The 26,041-nt window shown below is 33.1% G+C and overlaps 2 protein-coding genes and 1 pseudogene across 2 annotated transcripts; 2 read left to right on the plus strand and 1 right to left on the minus strand.

Moving 5' to 3' along the window:
• Positions 1 to 907: 907 nt before the first annotated feature.
• LOC120139746 lies at positions 908 to 18,852 on the plus strand (annotated as a pseudogene).
• On the plus strand, positions 1,068 to 1,872 carry LOC120139748 (protein EARLY RESPONSIVE TO DEHYDRATION 15-like). Its single transcript, XM_039154890.1, has 2 exons — positions 1,068 to 1,453; positions 1,604 to 1,872. Exons 1-2 carry the CDS (start codon positions 1,120 to 1,122, stop codon positions 1,666 to 1,668), a joined length of 399 nt encoding a protein of 132 aa, XP_039010821.1. The 5' UTR covers positions 1,068 to 1,119; the 3' UTR covers positions 1,669 to 1,872.
• Positions 18,853 to 20,721: 1,869 nt separating the features above from the next.
• LOC120139745 (probable plastid-lipid-associated protein 12, chloroplastic) lies at positions 20,722 to 25,464 on the minus strand. The gene is made up of 11 exons (XM_039154889.1): positions 25,174 to 25,464; positions 25,040 to 25,093; positions 24,741 to 24,815; positions 24,017 to 24,136; positions 23,202 to 23,393; positions 23,020 to 23,103; positions 22,828 to 22,920; positions 22,580 to 22,633; positions 22,374 to 22,450; positions 21,135 to 21,242; positions 20,722 to 21,060 (listed from the first exon to the last, which is right to left on the minus strand). Exons 1-11 carry the CDS (start codon positions 25,402 to 25,404, stop codon positions 20,976 to 20,978), a joined length of 1,173 nt encoding a protein of 390 aa, XP_039010820.1. The 5' UTR covers positions 25,405 to 25,464; the 3' UTR covers positions 20,722 to 20,975.
• Positions 25,465 to 26,041: the final 577 nt, after the last annotated feature.

A 26,041-nucleotide genomic window follows, 5' to 3' on the forward strand; every position in this document is an offset into this window, starting at 1 on the left:
ACATCAATTCTAACTCGAGCCGGTTTCAAATCACCACAGCGTATGTCTAAAATAATTTTGACTCAAATCGATTTCAATCAATTTTACAAGTAAGTAGAAAATAGTGGAAGTCAAAAGTGAAGAAAAGGCAAACACGCTTACAGGTCTACCAAGAACCGACAAGGGTTGTTGACCTGACCCACCCGTCCGCGGCCACCGGCCACCACCTTTCTCTCTCCAAGTTCTTGCTTCTGTAAACGAAACCTTATCCTTTCATACCCGAACCTAAACAGGTTCGGTCCCCCGCCCTATATATATATAAAGGTCCCATCTTCAACGGATCAGCTGCCAAATCAGAACAGAAAATCTTGGATTTCGCTGCTTGTAAGGTACGAATCTTTCACAGTTTTTGCGTGCTTGGATCGATGGAATCCTTTTTCTTTTACCTCTTGACTTACAATTTAGTGTTTTCATAAGTGATATGAGTGACGAACTCTATAAAAGTATGTTTAGATGAAGAATTTCATAGAGGAATATCAAGATTTTGAAAATTTGAAAAATAAATTTACTTGTCATGGAGAATTTCAACATTTGTGAGGAATTTCAAAATAGTTTGTGTCGCTGATCTGTTACGAGAATCAAGAAATGAAAACTTGGTGATAGCGATTACAGTCTTCTACATAGATTGACTTCATATGCTTTGAAGAATGGTTGATGATCGTGAAGAACTCAGATAAAAGATAGCTATTGGGAAAGTGCCCGGTAACTCTTTTTTGATAAATTTTGGATTCTATTTTCAAAATTACTCATTGAAATACGTTGTTAATAATATCGGATCCAAAAATATTTTTTGAGTATGGATAGATATACATTAATAATATAAATTTTAATCGAATAGGCACGACTAAAATTTCAGTGTGGTAATCATCATTGAAGTAGGTAAATAATTAATCAAAGAAAATTCGGATTTCAAAATAGGCATGCATGCTTTGGTTCCGCTACTGGTTGTGAAGTAAGAAAAGATGAAAATGTTTTCATCTTGATTCTTGACTATCTGTTGAGCTTTCATCTGTTGATTTGGTTTAAATTCTTGAATATCTGTGGTACAGAATAAAGTGACAAGTAAAAGCAATATATAGAATGGCTCTAGTTTCCGGAGGAAGGTCGAGATTGAACCCAAATGCCCCTCTCTTTATTCCGGCTGTTTATCGCCAAGTGGAGGATTTCTCACCGGAATGGTGGCAACTGGTTACAACATCAACATGGTACCGGGACTATTGGATGAACCAGCACCAGGATGAGGATGGTTTCTATAACTATGCCGAGGATGATGGCACCAACATTGCCGATTTGCTTCCCGATACCTTCGACCTTATTGCCGATGAAGATCTCTTCGATATCAATCTTCAGTTGGATGAATTGGTCCAGTCTTACGAAATGGAAAGCACATCACCTCCTTCGCTGTCTAATACCGGTACGGATATAAACTCTGCCGATTACATTGAGAATGGTAAAACGCTTACAAGTTTGGAAACAGAGAATGAACCGAAGAATATTAATAGATTATCTTGAAATAAAAGAAAATTGTGGGTCATATGTTTTACGATCTCGTTGATTCAAATAGGGTTTGAGAAGGAAGGTGAAACTGTGATGAAGAATCTGAGGTTGATGCAATCAAGTGAACCCTAAGAGCAACTGCTGCCGCTGAAAGAATCCCGTTATCTATGCAGGTTACAGTCTCTCAGGCACGACGGTGGTGTAATTTCCAGTTAGTTTAACTGTAACATCTAAAGAGCAAGGTCATATAGCTCCTGCATCAGTCGTTGTTCATGTTTCTAGTTAGCAGAAAATTGAAGAACAAAAGTGTAAGAAAAATTGTAAAATTTTTTAAAAATCTTCTTTTATCATCTCGCAGACCTGGTTAAATTGCTCAGATAGTGATAAAAAAATTCTATGTAGAGTATGGAGGAAACTTTTTTATCAGATAGTGTGGTTGTTACAATATATGTTGGAGGACGTCCGTACGAAACATCATTTTCTGAAAGACGTCTGGAAAACACAATTTCTTCCTCCTAACTGCTTGTATACATAAAAACAGGTAATGTTACAGTATTGTCAAAGACATCTTATCGTCCAAGCATCTTCTTAAAGATGTTGTATCGTCTGAGTTTCTTCCGCCGAGTCCTGTAGCAACTATCTTAGACCAAAATATCATTCCCTCAAAACTATAGGTGCAATTATATTTTATCACATTGTCTAGAAAACATTTGCCTGCAAACTTATATCCATATATATGGAAAGAAAAGATCATGAATTTTTGAATAAAGTAAATTTGGTTGAGAATATCGTTCTTATAATAAGTCTTTATAAAATTCGATCTGAATTAATAAATTAATAAATCATATATTAATAATTAATTAAAAACAAAAAAAATGCATGGTTATAACTATATTATATAAAAAATTAAGAACAAAAATAAATATTATAATTATAATTATTTAATTTATAAATGACATAATTTATTATAACGAAATGTTATTAAAAATATCTTTATATTAAATTATAAAACAAAACGAAGTTAAAAAAAATTAGTTACGAATACAATATTTTAATATAATCATTATATATCTATAAAAATATATATATAATGTCAATAATCTTTAGAGCATATGATTAAAAGTTTTTTGTTGACACTTTCTTTCCTCCTTAGGTGTGAGTTCAATACTCATTATAAGTAGAGATGAACATTTGTCGGATTTCAAACCGATCCGGATCGGTTTTTATCCGATCCGGTTTTTTCTCATAGAAAAAAACCCGGTTTATAAAATAACCGGTTCAGTTTTTAACCGGTTTGGAGGGCCGGATATCCTAACCGGTGTAACCGGTTTCGGTTTTAAAAAAACCGGTTTTTTTAAAAAACCGGTTATAAAAAAACCGATTTTAATATTCCAGATTACTCATAGGGAACCGATTCCCCCCCAAGGGGGTACCGATTCCTCACTGAATGGTTTGGCTCCGAGATTTCCAGAATGCTCGGAGGGAACCGATTCCCCCATAGGGGGTACCGATTCCCCCCTATTCAACGGTCGAAATATTTGAATTTTACACTTAGGGAACCGATTCCCTATGAGGGTACCGATTCCCCCACGCTCCAAGCATTTTTATTAAATGTTTTCACACTTAAACGGCTATATTATCTTCATTAATTATCACTAAAGTTCAGAAGTGATTCAAAGTGTATTAAGCAAGCTTAGAAGCCATTGATCAAAGATAAGAAACATCAAGCAACTAGAATCAAGAGAATAAAGAAAGCATCAAACCTCAAGTTCGATAAATTTAAATACTTAATTGAAATACTTAATTAACTCAACATAATTGAAATACTTAAATACTTCCAAGTTTGATAAATTCAAATACTTAAAAACTTCCAAGTTCGATAAATTCAAATACTTAAAAACTTCAAGTTCGATAATTGAAATAAAGTTATAAAATAAACTACATTGCCATCTCTTCTTCATCATCTTCGCCTTCTTCGTTTGGAGGGGATATTCCAAGTTCGACTTCTTCAATGTGTAAGTTTGCTTCCAAATCGCATCAATTGCATCTTCTAGTGGTGATATGTTGCTTACGAGCCGCTCCATCCAATAATCCTTTAAACAAATGCATACTTCCACCGACTCGGGACTTAGTCTTGATCTCCGTTGCGATATAACCCTGCCACTAACAGAAAAAGCGGATTCCGAAGCTACCGTAGAAGCTTGGACTGTTAGTAAATCACGGGCCATGGCGGCTAGAATCGAAAATTGTGCTTCCTTTTCTTTCCACCAAGCCAAAATATCCAAACTTTCAAACTCTTCAAATGTCATTTTTGATAGAAAAATCGCATGACATATATTTCCCAACTCGCTACTTGGGGTGGTAGTACGTGATCGTTTGGATTGGGAATTTACAAGAGTGTTAAAAAGATTCAAATTTATGTTACTTGGACGTCTACTAGATGATTCCGCATTCATTCTCATTTGATCGTGTATTACACTACTTGATCCGTATTTATTTAAATAAATTGCAAACATGTCTCGAAACATTTGTTAAAATAATTATTTGGTTTTGGACAAAGTTGGGTTCATCATCGGTTAGATTAAAAGCAAACGCAATTTGTTCATTAGTGTTTCAACCCCCCAACATTAACGTTGGGTTTAAAGCGGCGGCACAGTAAAAATGGGGGGAATCTCCTTAAAATATTTTAAAAGTTTTTCCTTCATTGCAAAGCCAATTTCTGAAAACTTCGGTTTCAAATTCAAAGTCATTTAGTCGGGTAGCCAACAAAAATATTTGATTAAGAACCAACGGGCTAGTAGGGTAATAAACACCGGATAAAAAAGTTGTTGCATTTTTAAAAACCTCAAGCAAATCGGTTATTTTGCCTATAGTTTCCCAACTCGAATCCGGATAAATGTTTGGGACATGACCCCTCTCGAAAAGCCGATCGTGAAATGTTTGCAATGTTTCCCTTTGCCTTAAGGCAGTATGCATCATCGTCCAAGTTGAGTTCCAACGAGTTGGACAATCCAAATTAGGACCCAAAGTTTTTTTATTAACGGACTTACAAAATCGTTTATAATCATTTAGTCTTTTGTTGTTGTTACAAAGAACCAATTTTATCATTGTTTTGAATTCTAATCTAATCGGCTCAATAACCTCCAACCGGCTTGCACGGATAAATTAATTAGTGTGCAACGCAACGGGTATGAAAAAACGCACCGTCTAAAATCGGTGAAAGTTAATATTTTCAATCTGGGAACCGCGTTGTATTATTCGATGCATTATCAAAGGATATAGAAAAACTTTATTTTCTAATTATAAGACAAATTACCCTTTTTAAAAGTGTAAATAAATTAACACCGGTATGCGGCTCACCGAATATTCAAACGCGATTGTCCTTTTCATCATTTGCCAATTATCTTGATCTAACCAATGTGACGTAAACGGCTAAAAAGAATTTCCAGTATTATGAGGGGAACTCCAAACGTCACATGTAAGCGACACACCATAACGGTGTTCTTGGAATCCTAAAATCATTTTTTCCCCTCGCCGTACGCCACATTTTTATAGCATCTCTTCTAAGGGTAGTACGACTTACTTGAGTATAACGTGGTTGCATTAGTTGTTGAATTGTTGTCGTGAAATCTTCATCATCAAAGTGGTCGAACGGCAATGCTTTTGTAATCACAAACTTTGTAAACGCTTCTCGTAATTTTTCGTTGTCGTAAACAAAAACACCACCTTGCGGTGTAAGATTCGATTGACTAGGATCCGATCTTGAGCGAAGTGCCTTGCATGATTTTGTCAAATGGTTCTTCAACGTTGTGTTTCCTTCCGATGCAAGAAACTTTAGACAAGTTTACAACGCGCCCTCCTCGAGCCATTTGACATCTCACATAAATCGTAGTGATCCCAAATGTCTTTGTTTCGAGTGTGTTCGATCACTCTCACGACTTCAAGGTTTCCCCCGACGGAAGATTCAGTTGTGTCTCATGATGAACAAAATTACAAAAGTAAGATTTGAGAGATGTTTGTGTGTGTAATAAGATTTGAGGAATTTGTAATCAACCAAATACATCCCCAACCTATTTATACATGTTTAGGGTGGTAAAATGGTAATTTTTTAAAGAAAAAAAGGTCAAAAACGATCACAAACCCCCCAACGGCTATATTAACTAGTTTTTAAACCCATACCGGTTTTTTTCGGATAAAAACCGGTTTTTTAAACCGATTTTTTCAAACCGGTTTTTTATCCGTAAAAAACCGGTCTAGGTTTTTTTTCTCCAAACCGGTTAAAATAACCGGTTTAAAAAATCTAATCCGGTTAAAAAAAACCGGTTTTTCCCAAAACCGGTTTCGGATATTTTTTCGGATATTCGGATATTCGGATTTTTTGTGCACCCCTAATTATAAGTAATGTTATAATTAAGTTAATGTATTTTAAAAAGTTAAAATCGAGTCAATTAGAATGTGGAATATATAAAATGATTTCAGTAGTAAAAAGGAAAGTTATTAATAAATGTTACGTTTTAATCATATCAAACTATTAAAAAAATGTTAAAATGAGCCATTAAAAATTTATTTAATAGGGTAATCTTTTGTGTGACATGGTAAAAAAAGAAAATGTAACGGTTTGAATTTTGAATGTTAAAAATACAATTACTCGTACGGAGTTAACCATCTGAAAATTGAATATTAAATGTATGAATATATTTCTTCTCGATATAAATATCATGTAAAGTATGCTGAGGATTTGAGTTGCATCAAATTGAGGTAAGAATGATGAGTCGCAGTCGATTGTTAGACGACTGTTGGCCTATATCTAAATTTTTTTGTCTCTATAAAGAGATAGAAGAGGGCTGAAGGAGATGGTTCCAATTCCCTTTTATAGTGATTCTTAATGTTAGTGTTAGACGTAAGGTTATTATGATTATTTGTAGGTTGGCAGGTTAAGGAGATATAGCCGACTGACAGTAGATTTAATCCTAATAGGTTACGTGGATCTGCCATAGGTCATATTGAAATACATTTGAGACATTTTCTCAAGAGATTTGAAAATTATTTTTCTAACTTTTTCTAGAAATTCTAAAGTACGAAGGATGTATATAAATAATGTGAGAGACATGTTTTCTTTTTTTGGAATAATCTAAGATGATTATAAGATAATATATTCTATAAATTTTCCACTATTTGACAATAAAAGCTTAAACAAATTTTCAATCTATGACGTTCGAACTTAGGATTTCCAAAGATAGCCAACCATCACTTTAACTACTGAGTTACCTTAATTTGGGCAGACATTTGTAAACAATACTCAAGGATTTTTGTATGAAATGTAGAATTATATCTATTGTGATATGTTACACAAACATGTAATACGAGAGATGGCATTTTATCTGTAACATCCCAAATATCGGGTTAGTGACCATAATGTAAATTTTTGGAAATTTGTGATCAATTTTGATAAATTAAAAAGTTTAGGGACTTAATTGGAAATATCATTGTAGGATTGAATAGCAAAGGAGAATGTGGAAGGGCATGATGGTCATTTGATAAGAAAATTAAAAAATTTATTATGGTGTTTTATATACACGTGGAGGAGGATGGAGACTTTGGGTCAACTTCTTCTTCTCTTCCCGTGACTACTTTGGTAAGGTGAGTTGGTCTCATGTTAACGTTCCTTTCATTTTCAAGTTGGTTTTGATTCTTGGAGTATTAGGAAAGCTTAAGTAAGCTTAAAGAGAAGAAGAAACTAAAAGATATACAAGTTATGGGAGATTAAGTAAAAAGGGTTTTTGAGTGAATTATTGAGGAAGAGTTAATAAATGGATTTTGAAGTGAAATTTGACTTGTCATGAGCTGAAATAAGAAATCTGAAGTGTTAGAAATGGATTTAGAACATATTGAATAATTGGGAAGATTTTTAGTTTCAAGTGATATTGTGGAATTTTGGATGTTTAAGTGTGTTAAAGTGATATAAATTAGTCTTAATAAGTGTAGTTAAGTTTGTATGCTTAAAAGGAGATAAAAATGGAAGATTTAAGTAATTGTTGGTAAATTTTCGAGTTGAAATAAGTAAATTTTGGGCAAGGGGTATTGGTACTGGATGAACAATATCGATACTTCAAAGCAAAAATATGTGAATCTGGGTTTGGGTATTGATACTGGAAGAACAGTATCGATACCATAAGGTAAAATTGGATGAAATGCTTTAATCGATATCGATATCGATGGAGTATCATCGATACCAAGGGTATCTCTAACATCCCAACCCGTACCCGACCCGGATACGAGTCCGAGATGTCACATTGACTTTTCAAAACAATATACTTGTACAAAATAATAAAACATATAAACTTATATTAAGAAATTCAATAATTTACATAAGTTTATACAAAAGCTTACAAAATAATCAGAGCATAAACAACTTAAACTTTTGATTATATGCTAACATTAACTTTTATAACAAAATAACCTACTGTTTAAGTTTCTTTTGATATGATATCTGCAGGAATGATGCTATCCCAACTATCTATCATTGCTCGTCTAATTTCTTGGATCCTACGTGTGAAACACTCATACGCTAAGTCATCTACTTAGTGAGGCATAATATGTAATAATACTATAATGAAATGAAATACAATACATTTATATATTCATTCAATGCAACTGACATAACCATGCATTCCATACATAATCTTATCATAATAGCAATTATAAATTCATATTAATACTTTCATTAGCCCATTATACAATACTGAGAACTTAAGGTATGTGAGTGTATTGAGGTTGTACACTAATGCTCTCACCACAGCTCATATAAATGCACCGAAGTGCCATGAAGAAATGCACCGAAATGCCGCGTAGAAATACACAGAAGTGCCATATACAATGTAACATCCCAAACTATGGGTTAGTGACTAAATGGTAAAGTTTTAGAAATTTGGTGATTAAAGTAGAAGAATGGATTAGTTCAATGATTTATCTGGAAATAAATCCTAAAAGTTGTTAGTAATTATCAAATGAAGTAGAGGGCAAAATGATCATTTGACTAATAAATGAATTAAAAATAGATATGATAAGGATATATATGTTAGAGGGGATAAGGATGAAGAGATATTCTCTTCATCATCATCTTCTTCTTCTTCTTCTTCATGTACGAGAGAGAGAAGCGCCAAGCTTGCAAAGGTAAGATTCCTTGTTAGTTGATTATTTATTAATTTTAAGAGTGGGTTTTGATCATTAGGTAATACTTAAGCTTATGGAAAGCTTAAGTTGTTCTAAAATCAAAAGATAAAGAAGTTAGGAAAGATTAAAGAAAATGAGTTTTTAAAGGAAATTCTGGAAAAGAGTTAGTAAGTGAATTTTGAGAAGGAATTTGACTTGTCATCAATCTAATTAAGGAATATGGAGTGTTAGAATTAGATTTAAAACATGTTAAAAATCTGGTATAATTCTTGAAGTTAATAAAGATGAGAGAATATTAAGGTTTAAGATGAAATAAATGAGTATATATTGGTTTAAGTATGTGTACTAGAGTTAAGAAGGAAAAAAGGGGATGAAACATGAATGATTTAATCCAAAATGAATGAATTTTCGGGTTTAAAAAGAGGTTCTGGGTAGAGTGCATCGATGCACATTCATAGTGCATCGATGCATCAAGGTTAAAACCCAGAAATCGTTTGAAGGTGTATCGATGCACAGGAAGTGCATCGATGCACTCTTTTAAAATAAATACATCGAATGCAATTCGTGCATCGATGCATAAGTAGTGCATCGATGCATCCCAGTATAATACAACATCGAATGCATTTTATGCCCCATCAGTAGCATCGATGCATACCTTCATTAAAGAAGAAATTGCCTTTTCTCTTAGTCTAAAGAGTGAACCATTAGAGTATATTAGTTATAATACTAATATAGATCTATGTATGATGATGTAGATATAGAACGTGATCCCGTTCCGGATCAATTGAAGGATTATAATCAAATCAAAGCAAAGCTAAGGTGAGTGCAATTTAAATTGTGTTTATGTTATTGAATGAACATTGGCTTGCGATGAGCCAATGATAGAGTTACTATGGTAAGAAGTAACTTCTAAAATGTTATGTGATTACTATGTGTGCATTAGTACATAGAAATGGATGGATGATATGTTACATAAGTTACATGCTTACGTGAAAATGCAATATATGATATATGTTACTCGACATGACATGCATGGTTATATGAAAATATGAGAACTGATATGAGTCATATGAAATGATCTACGTGAATACATGTGATATGATATGTGATATGAGAACATGACATGAGCTACATGATCACAAGAGAAATGACATGAGTACATGAACATATAAAATCTAAGAATAATGCCCATAGTATACGATATGAGAACTATAGGTGTAATTGGCATGCCAAGAGTCGAGGGTATAATAGTCCTTCGGGACGTAGTCCTTCGGGACGTAGTCCTTCGGGACGTAGTCCTTCGGGACGTAGTCCTTCGGGACGTAGTCCTTCGGGACGTAGTCCTTCGGGACGTAGTCCTTCGGGACGTAGTCCTTCGGGATGTAGGAGTCCTACGGGACATAGATAATAGTCCTTCGGGACGAATACTGAACTAAGGTTCGGTGCCCCATGAGGGAATTGATACGAGTTGTGGTGACAGCATTAGTGCACAACCTCAATGCACTCAAATACCTCTATTCTCAATAATATACATGGGCAATTGAAATACAAACTTTAAAGTGAAAGTGGTACAAGAAGGTAAGTTTCGTATGTGCATGATATGATTATATATGTTATCGTGTAATAGATATATGCATATTGAAATGTCATGATCAAATGTTGAGAATGCATATTCATAAGATGAAATAGGTATTGATTGGAAGAATGTATGGTATTATATGATGATATATGTGCATGAGTATATTTATTACGTAAAAATGCATATGAAAAATATGTTAATGATAATATTTGTACATGTATGTGTTTTGTTATATGAAATGTTCTATTGTTTTTATTATATGTTTATATGCCTCACTAAGTCAATGACTTAGCATGTAAGTGATTTACACGTAGGTATGGAGAAGAGTAAAGAGCGATGTGGAGTAAGACAGGTCAGTTCTCCTTACTCAATGTCAGATCAGAAAAGAGGTGATTAATATGTACTTAATATAAAGTTCTAGTTGGCATGTATTCAAAAATATATATTGTATAAGCTCTGAATAGTTTTGTAATCGTTTTGAATAAGTTAAATGTTATAAAAGTTTTTAAATTACTCACTATTTTATACGAATAAAAGTTTGAAAAGTCAATGTGACACCTCAGACTTGTATTCGGGTCGGATATGAGTTAGGGGTGTTACATACAATGTCAATAAGGACCACATAGAAATCTCCTTAAGAACCATATACATATTCCAAATGACCAAATATGTGTCTCAAATGACCGCATATATGTTCCAAAGGATTACATATATGTCCCGAAGGACCACGTAGACCCTCGACTCTTGGCATGCCAATTATTTCTATAGCTCTCATTTAAATAACATGGGCTTTTCACAATTCACATAGTTTATATCTCGTAGACATATAAATTCTTAACTTTTATCACATCGCTTATATAAACTTCTTATACATAGTCAGGTAGATCATGGTCATATAAGGCATAACATATGAGTTCATGTCATGTATCATATCATGTATTGCAATCATGTATTAAATAGGTAAAAACTATACTTATCACAAGTCTAATTTAAATATCATACTATAATCATTCTATACTTATGCACTCACCTATATCTCTTTGTCTTTTCCTCGATCGTTCTTATTTGTTAATTGTTCTGGAACTTGTTTATGCTCGATATCTACATAAATATAATTTCCAAAACCATCGTCAAAATCCTAAACATTATAACTCGATTTTAATAACTTAAGCTAATTGATGAACATAATTCGCATTTTCCTTATGAAGTAGTATCAGTACCCAAGTAATAGTATTGATGCTTCCCTTATAATGGTATCGATATTGTACCCGAGTATCTGTACCCAAATTCGATTCGATGTTCCTAGGTATTGATACATGCTTTCTGGAATCGATACCTATGGTATCGATACTACCCTTTCGGTATCGATACCTCATGAAGATATTGTCTAAAATGGTCTTATGGTATCAGTATTGTTCATGCAGTATCGATACCTACACAACATAATAACCTATAATAGTTGTGTAGTATCGGTATCAACTAATCTAGTACCGATACCCCCTACCCAGAACAAACTTCTTTCACCCGAAAAATCATCAACACTTTACTTAATTTCCATATTTAAAGTATCTTTTCCACTACCAAACTCAACTACAATCATTTTAACTATCTTTTATCATTCTTACACCTTAATACCTTCAATATCTCATTAAAATTCTTGAAACTAAGAATCTTACCGATTTTTCAACAAAATCCAAACTCAGTTTTAACACTTATTATTTATTATTCACGCCTATGACAAGTCAAATCCAGCTTCTAAATTCATTTAAGTGTTCTTATTCAAATTTTCACTTAAAAACTCCATACCTTCAATCCCTCATAACTTGTTATCCTTTGGATTTTAAACTACTTTAAACCTTCCTTTAGTTTTCCTAACCTTTCAAGAATCTAAAGCATATCTAATTTACCAGAATTATTAAACTAAAGGAGTTCTTAACTTCTTCAATAGCTCACGGAGAAGAAGAAAGAGAGGAGGATGAAGAACAGAGAAATTTCTGAAGATTAATCCCCTAACCCTCTCTTTCCACATGTTATAAGAATCTCATGGCTAAATTTTCAATTCATATTCTTGTTAAAATACCTTTTTACCCTTCCAGTTTTCCTTCCTTTGATATTCATCCTACACAAAATATTTCAATTAAGTCTTTAAACTTTTCCATTTATCTAATTTAGTCACCGAATTCTAAAATCTCACAATTTGATCACTAATCTGATGTTTGGGATGTTACAGTATCGATACTAATGGACAAGTATCGGTAGCATTTTTAGAGGTTAAATTCTAGAATGTAGGATGAGTATCGATACTAAAGTATAATATCGATACCATAGTGAGGAAGTATCGGTATTGGGCCTGGGGTACCGATACTATTTAGAATAAATTTGTGAATCAAGTGTCTCTTTGAGCTTAAGTTTGGATGATTGATTATTAGTGATTCAAATTTCGACATTCATTTCGATCGTATATTTGTGTAGATATCAAACACAAGCAAGTTCCGGAAGAATCGGCGAGTTATAATCAATCAAGAGAGAAATAAGAGTTATACTTTGACTAGTGAGGCTAAGGTGAGTGCATACTACTATGTATAAGATATTTATGGAAATGAGACTTGCGATGAGTCTATTTCCAATGTTTTGATTGCATGATTTCAAGAATACAAGCATATTGTTGATATAGTTTCTATGTGTACATGAGTACAAGCATATGTCTATGTGACCATAATCTATGTGAAAATGGCCTAAGTGATTACATGTCTATGTGATAAGCTATGTGAAATGGTATAAAAGGTAAAGTCCATAAGTATGTGATATGAGAGCTAAGGATATAATTGGCATGTCAAGAGTCGAGGGTTCTACACGGTCATTTGGGACAAATATACGTGGACCTTCGGGACATTTCTACCTGGCACTTTGATGCAATTTATATGAGCTGCGGTGACAACATTTGTGCACAACCTCAATGCACTAACATACCTTAAGTTCTCAAAGATATACCATGGGCTAAAAAAGAAATAACATAAATAAATAATGCATGATATTATATATGTCTTGTTTTATGAAATGCATAATGGTTTATGTACACTATGTTGTTTATAGAAATTAAGTATATGATTGCATGTTTAATGTTTCCTTTATGCATATATGCCTCACTAAGTCAATGACTTAGCGTGTGAGTGTTTCACACATATGATCGAAGAAGATAGAAAAGCGAGGATAAGAAGTCAAGACAACATATTTCTATCAAGGCTCAGATCAGAAGCAATCTAAACAGTAGGTTTCTTTGTTGGATTAAATGTTGTTGGCATGTATTTAAAGTTTTGAACCACATTTGCTCTTATTGTTTTTGTAAACATATACTACTCTATTTATGTAAATTATTGAGTTTTAATTTCAATATAAGCTAATTTATGTTTATTTATTTTTGACCAAGGTTCCATTATTTCATTTCAAATGTATGTTTAATTTCAATTATCTTTTAAAAGTACAAGTTTTGAAAAGTCAATGTGACACCTCGAATTCGTATTCGGGTCGGATACGGGTTGTGGGTGTTACATTATCCAGTCAAGGTTAAAATTGACGGGGAATACGTAGAACCAAAATCAATGTAAAATGTAGAGATGATCCGATATATGAAGACATCACATTCATGGAACGGGAACTTAGCACGAGAAATATTGAATGAATAGGATTAGGACTGGAAACGAGCCGAGTCAAGTTTGAGTAGTGTTGAGTTTGATTTGACTTAAAAAGTGTAAATTTGAACTCGACTCGACTTGAAAGTTCACGAGCTTAAAATTGTCAAGCTCGACTCGAACTTGAAATAAAAAATTGGAGAGCAACTCGAGTCGAAGCCCACGAGCTTGAAACTTTCAAGCTCAACTCGAAATAAATAAAATTGGAGCTCGAGCTCGAAAAAACTTAAACTAAAAAATAGTCTCAGACTTAGTTTGATTGAAGCTCAAACCTAAACATTAGTATATGAAAGTCTTATATTATATATATATATATATATATATATATATATAAAAAAAACAACATATAAATGTTAATATTAATAATAATTTAATTTAAATTTCTTAAAAAGTTAATATATTACTTTTTCGAGTTGCTTGTAAGTTTTTCCAATCGGATATCAAGTAGTTCGTTTCAACTCGTTAAGAGTTTAAGTCAAGTTCAAGCTCGATCGAGTCGAGTCTATTTAATTTGAGAGTTAATCAAGTTTTGATCGAGTCGATCTCGAATAACTCGTAATCTATCTCGTCTCATTTACAATCCTATATAGGAGTCCATTATATGCTTTACTACATTAAAGTTTTTAGAAATTTATTATATTTACTTTGACATTTTTTCTTTAAAAAAAATTATATTTTAATATCTTGTTAAATTAATATGACTAGTAATAAAAAAATTAATATGTCCATACTAATTAATTACAGATCGAGAAAAGGTAATTAAGATAGATACAATTAATAAATTAAATAAAAAATATTTCATGATAAATTCATAAATATTAGCCGGTCCTAAAATAGGCGTGAATCCCGCACAGACAACAAGACGCGGAGGCGACTGACTAGTATGGTGGAAGTGGGAATATTCCGCCGAGCTTGCCCGCCTAACAGGTCATCAAAACCATTGGCTGATATAATAACGGGTAAACTACAAGTTCAGTACTTAAATTATTACTTTTGTTCTATTTTGGTACCTAAATTATTTTTCAAAATCATGCATAATGTTTAGTTTAGGTTTCATTTTGGTACCATGTCATCAAAAACTAATGATAATGTTGACGTATCAATATAAAATACTGTTACATTATCATTGAAAAAATAAAAAATGATATTTTAGTAGTTATGTTCAATTTTTTAATTTAAAACTAAATATTAAGTATGATTTTTTTAAAATATATATATATATAATTTAAAAACCAAAACTAAATAAAAGTAATAGTTTACCCTATAGTAAAAGACTGCCCTACATATCATCAATTCTTGTAATATTCAAACGTGGACCAAGTCTAGTTGCGAAATCGACTTATAACCCTACATCATTACACTCTTCACTTATTTTTCTCTGCGTTCATTACGGAGTAGTCAATTTATGGACCCTCTTTAAACCACTGTCATTCACAAAACGTTGATGCTATTTATAAGTATACGACTATACATTAGACGAGACAAATAATAAATTATTTAAATGTGATTTAGTTGAAGTTTGATCAATATTAAATTTAAATATATTTTATTTATGTTTTAATTCAATTTGAGTTCTTAACAATTCAAAGTGAGTTATTTGATATCCGACTCGAAAAGTTTATGAACAACTTGAAAAAAATATTTTTATTTTTAAATTAAATTATTAATAATATTAATATTCATATGTTGCTTTTTTCAATACAGAATAAGCTTTAATTATTTATTTAAAGTTCAAGTCAAGTTTATTAATTTTAAGCTTGCGAGCTTTCAAGTCGAGTTAAGCTTAAATTTGAAAATTTCAAGTTGAGACCAACAATACTTGAACTCAACTCGACTCGTTTACCGCCCCACAAATATAGTCTTGTGGTGGCTATGGACCCAAATGAAGCCAAAATAATAATTAACCGAATCGAAGAGTTAATAACGGAACTAAATATTTATTTTAAAAATTATTGAAAATTAATTTTAACAGTAATTCTACTTATTAAACCTTGTATATATGTGACTTCACACAGTAAATATAAATCAATTAAGTATTTTTTCGATAAATCCTCCATCATGATTTCATAGAAAGAAAATAAAATTATAATAATAGATATTGATGCTTATAGGACAAACTCATGAAATATTGAGTGAATTAATAAAAATACATTTATTTTAAAATAAAATAAGAGTTGAAAAATATTTAAAATATAATGTGAGATTGTTGAAATTTTTTAATTGTCATCGGTTTTTGATTTAGAAATAAGATCAAATTTTTGTTTTGTTCAATACAAATTAGTTTATTTTATTTGAAAATAATGAAAATATAATAAAGAGAAAAGAGCCCTAACTTAAGAAATTAAATCCAAGAAAAAAAATATAGTTTAGTCCCTAACAAATTATAAAGATATAAGGGAATTTCATTTGACCTCCCTTAAATTAATAGAAATATTGTTCGGTCCCTATAAAATTATAAAGATACAAGTTAATATGATTTTAAAATTGTATTTTGGCTACCTAAAATAATTATAATTCAACAACGCCGTAAGGAAAAATGTTAATTATGTTATGGCTTCACCTCTGATCTAGTGAAATTGACTTGTAAGCGTTTTTTTTAAAATTAAGTTAAAGTGATTATAAAGTAGTATCTGTATTAAATACTCTTAATCATTTGGCAATGAACGTTCAATCACCTTTGCAATCGCTGGTGCTCGAACCCATGACTTATAAGTTGTATATTATTGCTGACTGAAATAGAGAGGGTAAACTACATATTTAGTCACTCTTCTATTTTTGCGATTTAATTTTGGTCACTCAATTATTATTATTTTCAAAATCATACTTAGTGTTTTACTTTAGTTCTGTTTTGGAACCAAAACGAAACCAAAATATAAATATTAGATATGATTTTAAAAAAGAAGAGTGATCAAAATAGAAGCAGAAGAATAGAAGAGTGACTAAATACGTAGTTACCCAAATGGAAAATTAGATTGAGTTAGACTTTTCTCTAACAAAAACCTAGGTCAATCAAACTCCCGGAAAACATGCAAAACTAGGCTGGAATGATTCAAAGACTTTTATTTGTGCAGCATAAATTTCCATGGAGTAATAGACGTGCCAAAACCTAACATTAGTTGTATTTTGCTATAAAAAGGGTGCCAAGTATTAGCGCATCGCAGCAGTTCCTAAAAGAGTACGTAGTAAATTTTTATTGCCTTGGAATTTGGAAAGTAGCTTAGCTTGTTTTCTTCGTCCATGGCAATGGCGAATGCCAAAGCTTGTTCCACCTTCATGCCTTCAACTTTGCTTCTGCTTTTCGGGTTGTTACTGGCTATCTTCAAGACCACAGGTCTCTCTTCATATTCTCTTTGTGTGTTTTACTTTAATAGTACTCGTGATTACAAGATAATATGTTCAGAATTTTCTTAATTATTGATAACGTACACACCCTGAAAATGCAGCTACTCTAACTTAAGACCTTTAGGGAGGACATTACTTTATGACCACTTGATGTATTAATATATATAAGTTTGATTTCCTAAGAGCAAGTTAATATTAGGCATAATATAAAAAGATGGTTCTAACGTTTGATTAAATAATCACTTTTACTCTTTTTTCTGAATATTTTAACTCTCTTCGTTTCATTTTGAGGCAAAAAGGTCATTATGTGAATGAAAATCGTTAGTCAACAAACGGATAGTACTCCAAAATAGGGACCTTTTTGGCTTAAAATAAAACATTGAGACCAAAATGCTAAAAAAAGAGCCAAAGTGATTATTTAATCAAATGTTAGGGACCTTTTTACTCTAAAACAAAATGTTGGAATCAAAATACTTCAAAAAGAAAAAATAAAGATCAAAAGTGATTATTTAATAAAGAGGTAGAAACATTTTTTATCGCCTTAAAATTAAGCAAATGTGGAATTAATGGATTGCAGGAGCCGAAGTTGGTGTTTGCTATGGAATGAAGGCTCAAAATTTGCTGCCTAAAGCAGAAGTCATAACCTTTATCAGCAAAAAAACATCCAACGAATGCGACTCTACGCTCCGGACGAAGAGGCTCTGCAAGCCCTCGGAGGTACCAACATCAATCTGCTGTTAGATGTTCCGAATCCGGACCTTGAACATGTTGCCGCCAGTCAAGCCAATGCAGATCAATGGGTCCAAGACAACGTCAAGAAATACAGCACCGTTATTTTTCGATACATAGCCGTCGGGAACGAAGTGAAGCATTCGGATTCATTCGCTCAGTTTCTTTTCCCGGCGATGCAGAACATTCGTAATGCAATAGTCGGACAAGGCCTAGGAGATCAGATCAAAGTTTCTACCGCGACGTTTTTTGCCGCTCTTCAAGAATCTTCCCCTCCGTCCAATGGTGCTTTTCATCCCGAATACCAGCAACTTCTCGGTCCGGTCATAGGTTTCTTGAGGGACAATCAAGCTCCATTACTTGTTAACACATACACTTACTTTAGCCACATTGGTGATCCTGAACATGTTGGTCTTGACTTTGCTCTCTTTACGGCTCCATCCGTTGTAGTGACGGATGGTTCGCTGAAGTACCAGAACCTTTTCGATGCGATGCTCGACGCCTTTTACTCTGCCTTGGAGAAGGCTGGTGGGGGAGCTCTGGACATCGTTGTTTCGGAAACCGGTTGGCCGTTGGACGGTGGACAAGCCACCAGTGTCGATAATGCAAGGACTTATAACACGAACTTGGTTCGACATGTGAATCAGGGACAGGGGACTCCGAAGAAACCCGGAAAAGCTATAGAAGCTTACTTGTTTGCCATGTTTGATGAGAACGAGAAAGAACCCGAATATGAGAAACATTGGGGGCTGTTTTTCCCAAACAAGCAGGAAAAATACTCAATTACTTTCAATTAAACTAATATATATATAGACACACACACACACACACCATTTTAATGTCCTCTACATATAGGTGTTATGAAGAAGCCAACATATAGGCCAAATAATTCTTATCTGTTCATTGTATTTTACAGATTTGAATGTTTGCTGCTTAGCCCTTTTCCAGGTGAAATAAAACGGTTTCCTCTTTTATATTTAGGGTAAACTACCTATTAGTCACTATACTATTCAATATGTTCAATTTTGGTCACCAGACAGATTAGTTGCAATTTAGTCACTGTCCATTTTACTGATAACGGAGGAGACGTGTCTATTTTTAATTGGTACAATTATATATCTAGTCCTAAGACTTACAAATTCTATGAATTTAACCCTACATGATTTAGGACAAAGTCAACATACTTAATGTTATGTTTTGGTCACCCACCAATAATAAAATTAACTGTGAAGGTGGCGTGTCACCATAAGTTAATTCCACATCATCATTGAAAAATATTATCGTGTCAGTAGTTCTTATCATTTTTAACAACCAATGACCAAAATGGAATAAAAATGTAACATCATATATGATTTTTGAAAAAAATAAGTAACTAACTAAAATAGAACCACAAAAATATGTGGGTGACAAAATACATAGTTTGTCCAAAAATTTTTTGATAAACATGTACAATTTTAAAAACATTCATAATAAATAATCCATTAGTTAAGCAGAGTAAATTACTTATACAAAAACAGAGCTCATTGATGAGATATATTGTAAATTAAAATAAATAAAAAAGAATAGCAATAATTATAATGTTTACGGGCTTAATACAAGTAAGGTCCTATGAATACATGTGTTCATTAAAGAAACAAGTATTGCATTTTAAGTTAACTGTGCAGGTGATCCCTTGCTAATGGTGCTCCTTTGACACAAACAAATAATTTAATGACATGCGAACAAAAGCAATTTGAACCTTGAACTTTACAAATTGAAAATATTTTAAAAATATTGTTTATTAATTAAAGTGTGAATTGTAACGTGATTAATCTTATAACCATACAGTAATGTACTATTAGTAGTTTAGGAAGAATGTACTTGGTACGAAAATATTTTTATAATATAAAACAAACCATCATATTATTCAATTATTTTTGGCTTAAGGGATCATTTTATCCCTAAAATTCAGCAATGTTATTATTGTTTTTCTTATTACATCACTTTCATATAATTGTTTCAATTTTATCATTTAAACAAACGTTGATAATTATAATATTATCGTAATAGTTAATAATAAAAATGTAAAAGTCCATTATACTAATGTGTTTGTCTACGTTAAAATGATGATATGACATAAATCAAGAAAATAATTAATTTTTTAGTTGAATTTCAAGAACACAATTAGTTTTAATTGAAGTTTTGAGGACTTGTTTAATTTTAAAAAGATTAGTACATGAACTAAGAGCATTATTGGACCTGATTTTAATGCATGCAAATTGAACTTTGGAAATATGAGGATAAGAGAAGGGATGAGTGAAAAATATTATATAAAAAAGAAATATAAAATTTTAAAATGATAAAATTAAATTATCAATAGAAAATATAAAAGAATAATTAAATTATATAAGAAAGTCTTTAACTCCATTGATCCCAGCCTCTCGATCTATCTCTGAGTAGGAGAAACATCGAAGTTAGCACGATGCTATCGCCTAATCGAAAGAATTGTAAAACAAAAACAATCACAATTTCGTGTGCATTGAATGCGCATTTTAAAATTTCAGAATAGTAAATTTGATAAAAGGCCTATTACAGTGTTGAGATGCAATATACACAACAGCATAAATGGACTTGCGAACTTCATGAGAAGTACAATTAGCAGTTCACTAATTCTTCATTTTCATGTTTATTTCCGGTACGTAGATTAGAACAAAATAACATGAAAGTAATTTCTAATGACACCTCCCCCACAAGCATCAGCTTGTAATAAAGATGAGATACTCTGTGGTGGATCTTCCATATCTATACCCTGAGTCATATTTGTCAACTGCTATGCACATCGATTCCCTTCCTGATAATTACAACAAGTTTCCTCGACCCATCTTCCACGGATTAAGGCCTGAAAATCACCCACCAAGGGGGTGATCCAAATCTCTGTTGTTCTTTATCTATTTTGATCCATCTGATGTCCTAAGGTGGACAAATAAAATATTATTGTACCCCTTGGAAATCCTGATCTTGTCATCATTATATCTGCAAATGCACATTTAGTATTTGCAATTAGTTAAGCTTGCACCAAATAGAAGAAAATATTTGAGCCATCTTACAAGAGCTCCATATTAATCTTGGTCTCCATCTCCAAAGGGTACCCAAATGGACCACCAATCAGGGCTGCATCGTCCATGGTAACATCATATGTCTTTGTGCCAGATTTGCTGCATCAAACAATTTGTGAGATCAAGTTTTAGACTAGTTAACGAAACATTAATGCATTTCAATGTTACTTGAATTAGGTGTCAACGTCCAATGCTGCATCGTATGTTCATATTTTTTTTCCAAATTCATGTATTTGGAGGGTCCTTAAAGTGTCATATCACCAAATCAATGTTCGAGTATGTGTCGTATACGAATATCATACATGAATGCTTCAAGCAAAAATGAAAGATCAGAGAAACAAAGATTTGTTTCGATGAAGGGGGAAATTATGAAACTTATAGCTCATTTATGTGGTATGCTATGGGTTCAAATCTAAGGCCACTTTGGGGGACCTGTGAGTAACTAAAAATGACAGTTTTGGTTTGTCTCACAACATGACCTAGTGAGCTGGACTGGGTTCTGGCATAAAATTTTGGAAATTAACATAGTTAGGAAATATATTCATAACCTACCAACAGTTAGATGGGGCCATATACCTGGGAGACATCAGTCTTCATCCTTTATCTTTGGCTAAACTAGTGAAGTTGAATGAATTGCAATTGACATGAATTTTCCAGTTCAACTTTGTCGCACATGATTTGGGAATGCAAGGATTGTTAGTGGTTCATACAAATGTGTCGAGAGCCACTGAAGAGATTGTCGATTTTCTTAGACTCTCTCTTTTATCATAGAAAGACAACATATGTATAGAGAATGCAGGATGTATCAGGGGTCCTTCCATAATCAATGCCCTACTATGAGGGGGAAGAGGTAGAGTGGCAAGTAGTTAGGCTAAGGAGCTGTGATTGACCAGTTGTTGCTAGCCATGACTAGGCTCAATCCTGGGGAGTTGTTGCTGAAGTTTAGGGAAGTGATGGGACCTGATTGGAGCTTCACATCCTAGAGATCTCCTTGGGATTTGGAGGGTCCGGTCACTGGAGTTTGCGGCTCTGGCGAGCCCTCCCTGGGTGAGGCGATCCTTAATTGTGGCGAGGCCTTGTAAGTGGCTCGCAATGCCTTTTCTAGGTATGTTGTTCTGGTTTAGGCAAAGTGCTTTTGTTGAGGCATAACAAATTTCTACCCTTTCAACTTCGGAATAAAAGAAAAAGAAATTTTATCCTTTCAACACTAAAGCAAAGTGAGAGACTTACACAAAATTGCCAATCATGGAGAAACAGATCCCAGGTAAGATGTTGACTAGAAACTTCATCTGTCCATTCTTGACAATCTAAAGCAGTTGAAATAACAGCAAGGAACTGGATTACTATGATGAGAAGATTCCAGAAATGAGAGAATTACCAGAAACCATGACTTCATTGCAAAGCCGAAGTTACAATAACATTTGTATGTCACTTACTTGACTGCCCATAAGACCATTGCTGGCATTTTCTAGCCAACTATCTGTTTCTACCTGCAACAAGATAGTCGGGGCTGAGGTGAGCAAAGCCAGAACTAAGAAACAATTATCCAAAGTAAGAATATGACTACATTTATTTGATTTTAGACGAATGAAGCATGTTATGGTAGGCATGAACATATGGAGAAAGGGAAAGAAAATAACACTACTCATTATGAGCTTAGATGCCCGAGGCATTATAAATGCACCTGTGAGCTCCATATCATTTGCCATTCGCCCTCTAAGAGGACTGGTTCATCTTTAGCCACACTCTTGCTTAAGGAGAGAAACTCATCAATAGCCTGAAAAGGTTGTGAGAGGCAAAGATTAGTACTGGGAGACTACCCCAGATACACAACTCTTTCCAATATTGTTGGCAAATTCTAAGATTGTTATTTTACCTCTGTAACTCCCGTTCCTGTGGAAATAGCTGCCAGCAAAGTTTGCCTAGGATCAGTCTTCTTCTGAAGCACAAATGTAGTTCCCTGCACTACGGAGACATTGTTGGACTTCCTTCCCAAAAACTTTTATCCATAACACTAGCATAAAAATAGAACATATGAACGTAAACAAATGTTTTCACCTTATTTCCTCTTGAGATGCGGAGATTTCCAGAATGAGACAAATATGTAGTGTCTAACCAGCCTTTAGCTTCATCTCCAAGAAGTCTAAATGGGACTGGATACGGTACCTTAAATGGTAAAAATTTAAAGGAAAAGGCTGCTCTGTCAAACCGAAAGAGGATTCGTTTTCTATCTTTGATTGATGCTGCTGCCTGTAAAAGGAGAAAAATGGTAAGCTAGTCATCGAGAAAAGTTTAGATTTGCACGAAGGAACAAACTTGATGTCTATAATATTGCACCCAAAATTGTGGTGTGTCAGATACACATATGCATAGTAAACTCCATTTTTTCTAAACCTTTAATACACTTGGAGGATCATGTGTACACTCATCCATGTGTGTTGGACATGAGTAGGAACAATGTATACTAAGGATATTATGACCTAGAGGAGAACAAGGATATATGGGTTATATAAGCATCTAGGTTATTATGCACTAAACCTATTTGAGAAAACTAATGGCATACTCCTTATTCAAGGATGCTATATTAGCAAGAATATTGCTATTTCAATTAAAACAGATATTGACAATACGACTTGTTTTCTTAAGAAATACATCTAAACCATCTGCCCTTTGTCATGCCAAAAGTTAGTTTAATGAGAAAAATCTCACTGAGAATGAAATACTAGACATAATACACAGTGTAGGCAAGTTCACAACCTGAGCAAGCCAGTGAGTAACAGATACGTTTATTCATGTCTTGTAACAGTTTGTCCATGCAAGAAGAATTCACAAAAATAAAGCTACTCTGATCACCAGAGACGATGAAACCATACCTCTACTTTTAGTTCACCTATCCAATCAGAAAACTTTACGATATTGGAAACTCGTGGATCATTTGTCCGAAGATAAACCTCTTGAAATACGCTAAAAAGGTCAACCCCAACAAATGTTCTCTACAGCCAACAAAAAGCATATCATTGAAAAGAGAAGATGAAATACAAATGGAAGATGGACTAACCTGATTTCCATTATAGTATAATCAATAACAGAACATCGATTACCTTGAAGTAATAGTTTGAAGCTTCATTTTTTAAGGTTTTTTTTTTTTGCCTTGGGAAGAATAAAGAATGCTATAGCTCTATTGAAGCCTTTTCATACTAAAGAATTTTGTAATTTGACAAGGGTTCTAACTTCATTAGCATAAAACAAAAAGGAACTTATTTGTAAACATATATAGACACATAGTATGTTTATATGTCTTCGCCTACGAATTTGTTAAAGTGGTGTAAAGTTATTGGTTGAATTAAACTAGAGGTAAGTTGGATGGTTAATAATATAAAGTGGAGCAGTTTTTGGAGAGTCCATAAATCAGAGAAGACATGGATAGACTGAGTGGGATTGGTGGAGGCAGTCCTCCTTGAAAATTTCAAATTCTCATATAATTTATGTATTTCGTATATTTTTCATCGATAATCTATTTTTGTCCCCTACAATTCTATAAGTTCATCCCTCGTATAAAATCTTGCGTCCGTGATTGGAGAAGTGAGGACTAATTACCTGAATTGGGGATGCTGTGCCAGGTCTAGTCGTAAACATCAACTGCCACCGACCTTCAATTAGATCAGAGCTTGTCTACATGCAAGAAAGTATTCAGAATCACACGAAAATATTACCATTTTTTTAGTACTAAAATTACAGAAACCAAAACCCTGTGCTAACAGATACTACATTAACAAGCGTTCATTTCAATTCCCACTTAAAAACCAAAACCTTTTTGTTATTCCAACTTAAAAACACAAATTCCTTGCTTAGCTACTGATTATAAGACTGAAGTAGAAGAGGTTAAAGAAACTAACGGGATCTCTGACGCCGTCTTGGCCTTCCAGAACTTGAACAGCTTGCTCTACATCCTTTGAAGATGGAAAACAAAGTCATTACTAGTAAAATTGGAATTAATGCAGAGATTAAAAAAGAAAATTGTGTTTTGTACATTGAGTTGGCGAGGTGAAGCTGATTTGCCTCGGCCTTGGATCCCAATGAGTGCGTCGATAAGCTGCTTTTCCTGCTCGGTAAAGGAAGCTTGTTGCTCATTCACCAGAGAACAGCGACAGATTCGTAGAGTCTTGCGGATAGGACTTGCAGAAGGCTTGAAGTTGAAGTTCAAAGGAGACCATACGTTCAGATTTTTTATTGCATTTGCACCCACCGTCACCACAGCCATTTGTGCCTTACTTTCTGAAACTCCCTGAAGACTCAGCCCTGAGCTGTGACCAGTGAGTTACGTTTTGAGAGGTTGAGCTTTGTTTTATGATTTATCCATCAAGACCGGTTTTCAGGGTTGAAAGACACTTCACTTATCCATAACTTGCCACGTGGAATTAAGATATCATTTCCTTTCTTCTTTAAAAAATAAATATCTAAATTATATTTACTATTGATTTTAGGTTTTTAATTTTTTTATTAAATAGATATTTAACCTTTTTTTATTCTTTTAAGTGTTTAATCTATTAATCATTAAAATCAGACATAGATGGTGTTTATAATTTTTAAAAAAATTATTTTAAAATAGCTTAAAATTATATATTTTAAAAACAATCTTAAAATTTTTTAAAATCTTGAAAAAATTTATAAAATATTTAAATCTCTTTCTTATTATCACCATCACTGTTTACCATTATTATCGTTGTCAAATGCTCATTTATTCGACATCGAAGATCACTTACTCACTAACCTGTAATTTTTCTTCCATTTGATTATTGTAAATGCCATTTTTCTTTCATTGCGAAATTTGATTTCCATGTCAAGAATCTTTATGGGATTTATTTTTGGAATTTTGAGTCGTGATTTAACATTATTAT

This window comes from Hibiscus syriacus, unplaced genomic scaffold (genome assembly GCF_006381635.1).
Source record: "Hibiscus syriacus cultivar Baekdansim isolate YM2019G1 unplaced genomic scaffold, ASM638163v2 tig00110773_pilon, whole genome shotgun sequence".
Classification (NCBI taxonomy): Eukaryota; Viridiplantae; Streptophyta; class Magnoliopsida; order Malvales; family Malvaceae; genus Hibiscus; species Hibiscus syriacus.

Excerpts from the sequence above, each read along its gene's own strand:
- LOC120139748 (XM_039154890.1), top strand. The coding sequence starts at position 1,120 with ATGGCTCTAGTTTCCGGAGGAAGGTCGAGATTGAACCCAAATGCCCCT. Across the intron at positions 1,454-1,603 it reads TCCTTCGCTGTCTAATACCG|GGTTTGAGAAGGAAGGTGAA; the intron begins GTACGGATATAA and ends TGATTCAAATAG.
- LOC120139745 (XM_039154889.1), bottom strand. The coding sequence starts at position 25,404 with ATGGCTGTGGTGACGGTGGGTGCAAATGCAATAAAAAATCTGAACGTA. Across the intron at positions 24,137-24,740 it reads GCACAGCATCCCCAATTCAG|AGAACATTTGTTGGGGTTGA; the intron begins GTAATTAGTCCT and ends TGTTGGCTGTAG. Across the intron at positions 21,061-21,134 it reads AAGATTAATATGGAGCTCTT|ATATAATGATGACAAGATCA; the intron begins GTAAGATGGCTC and ends GTGCATTTGCAG.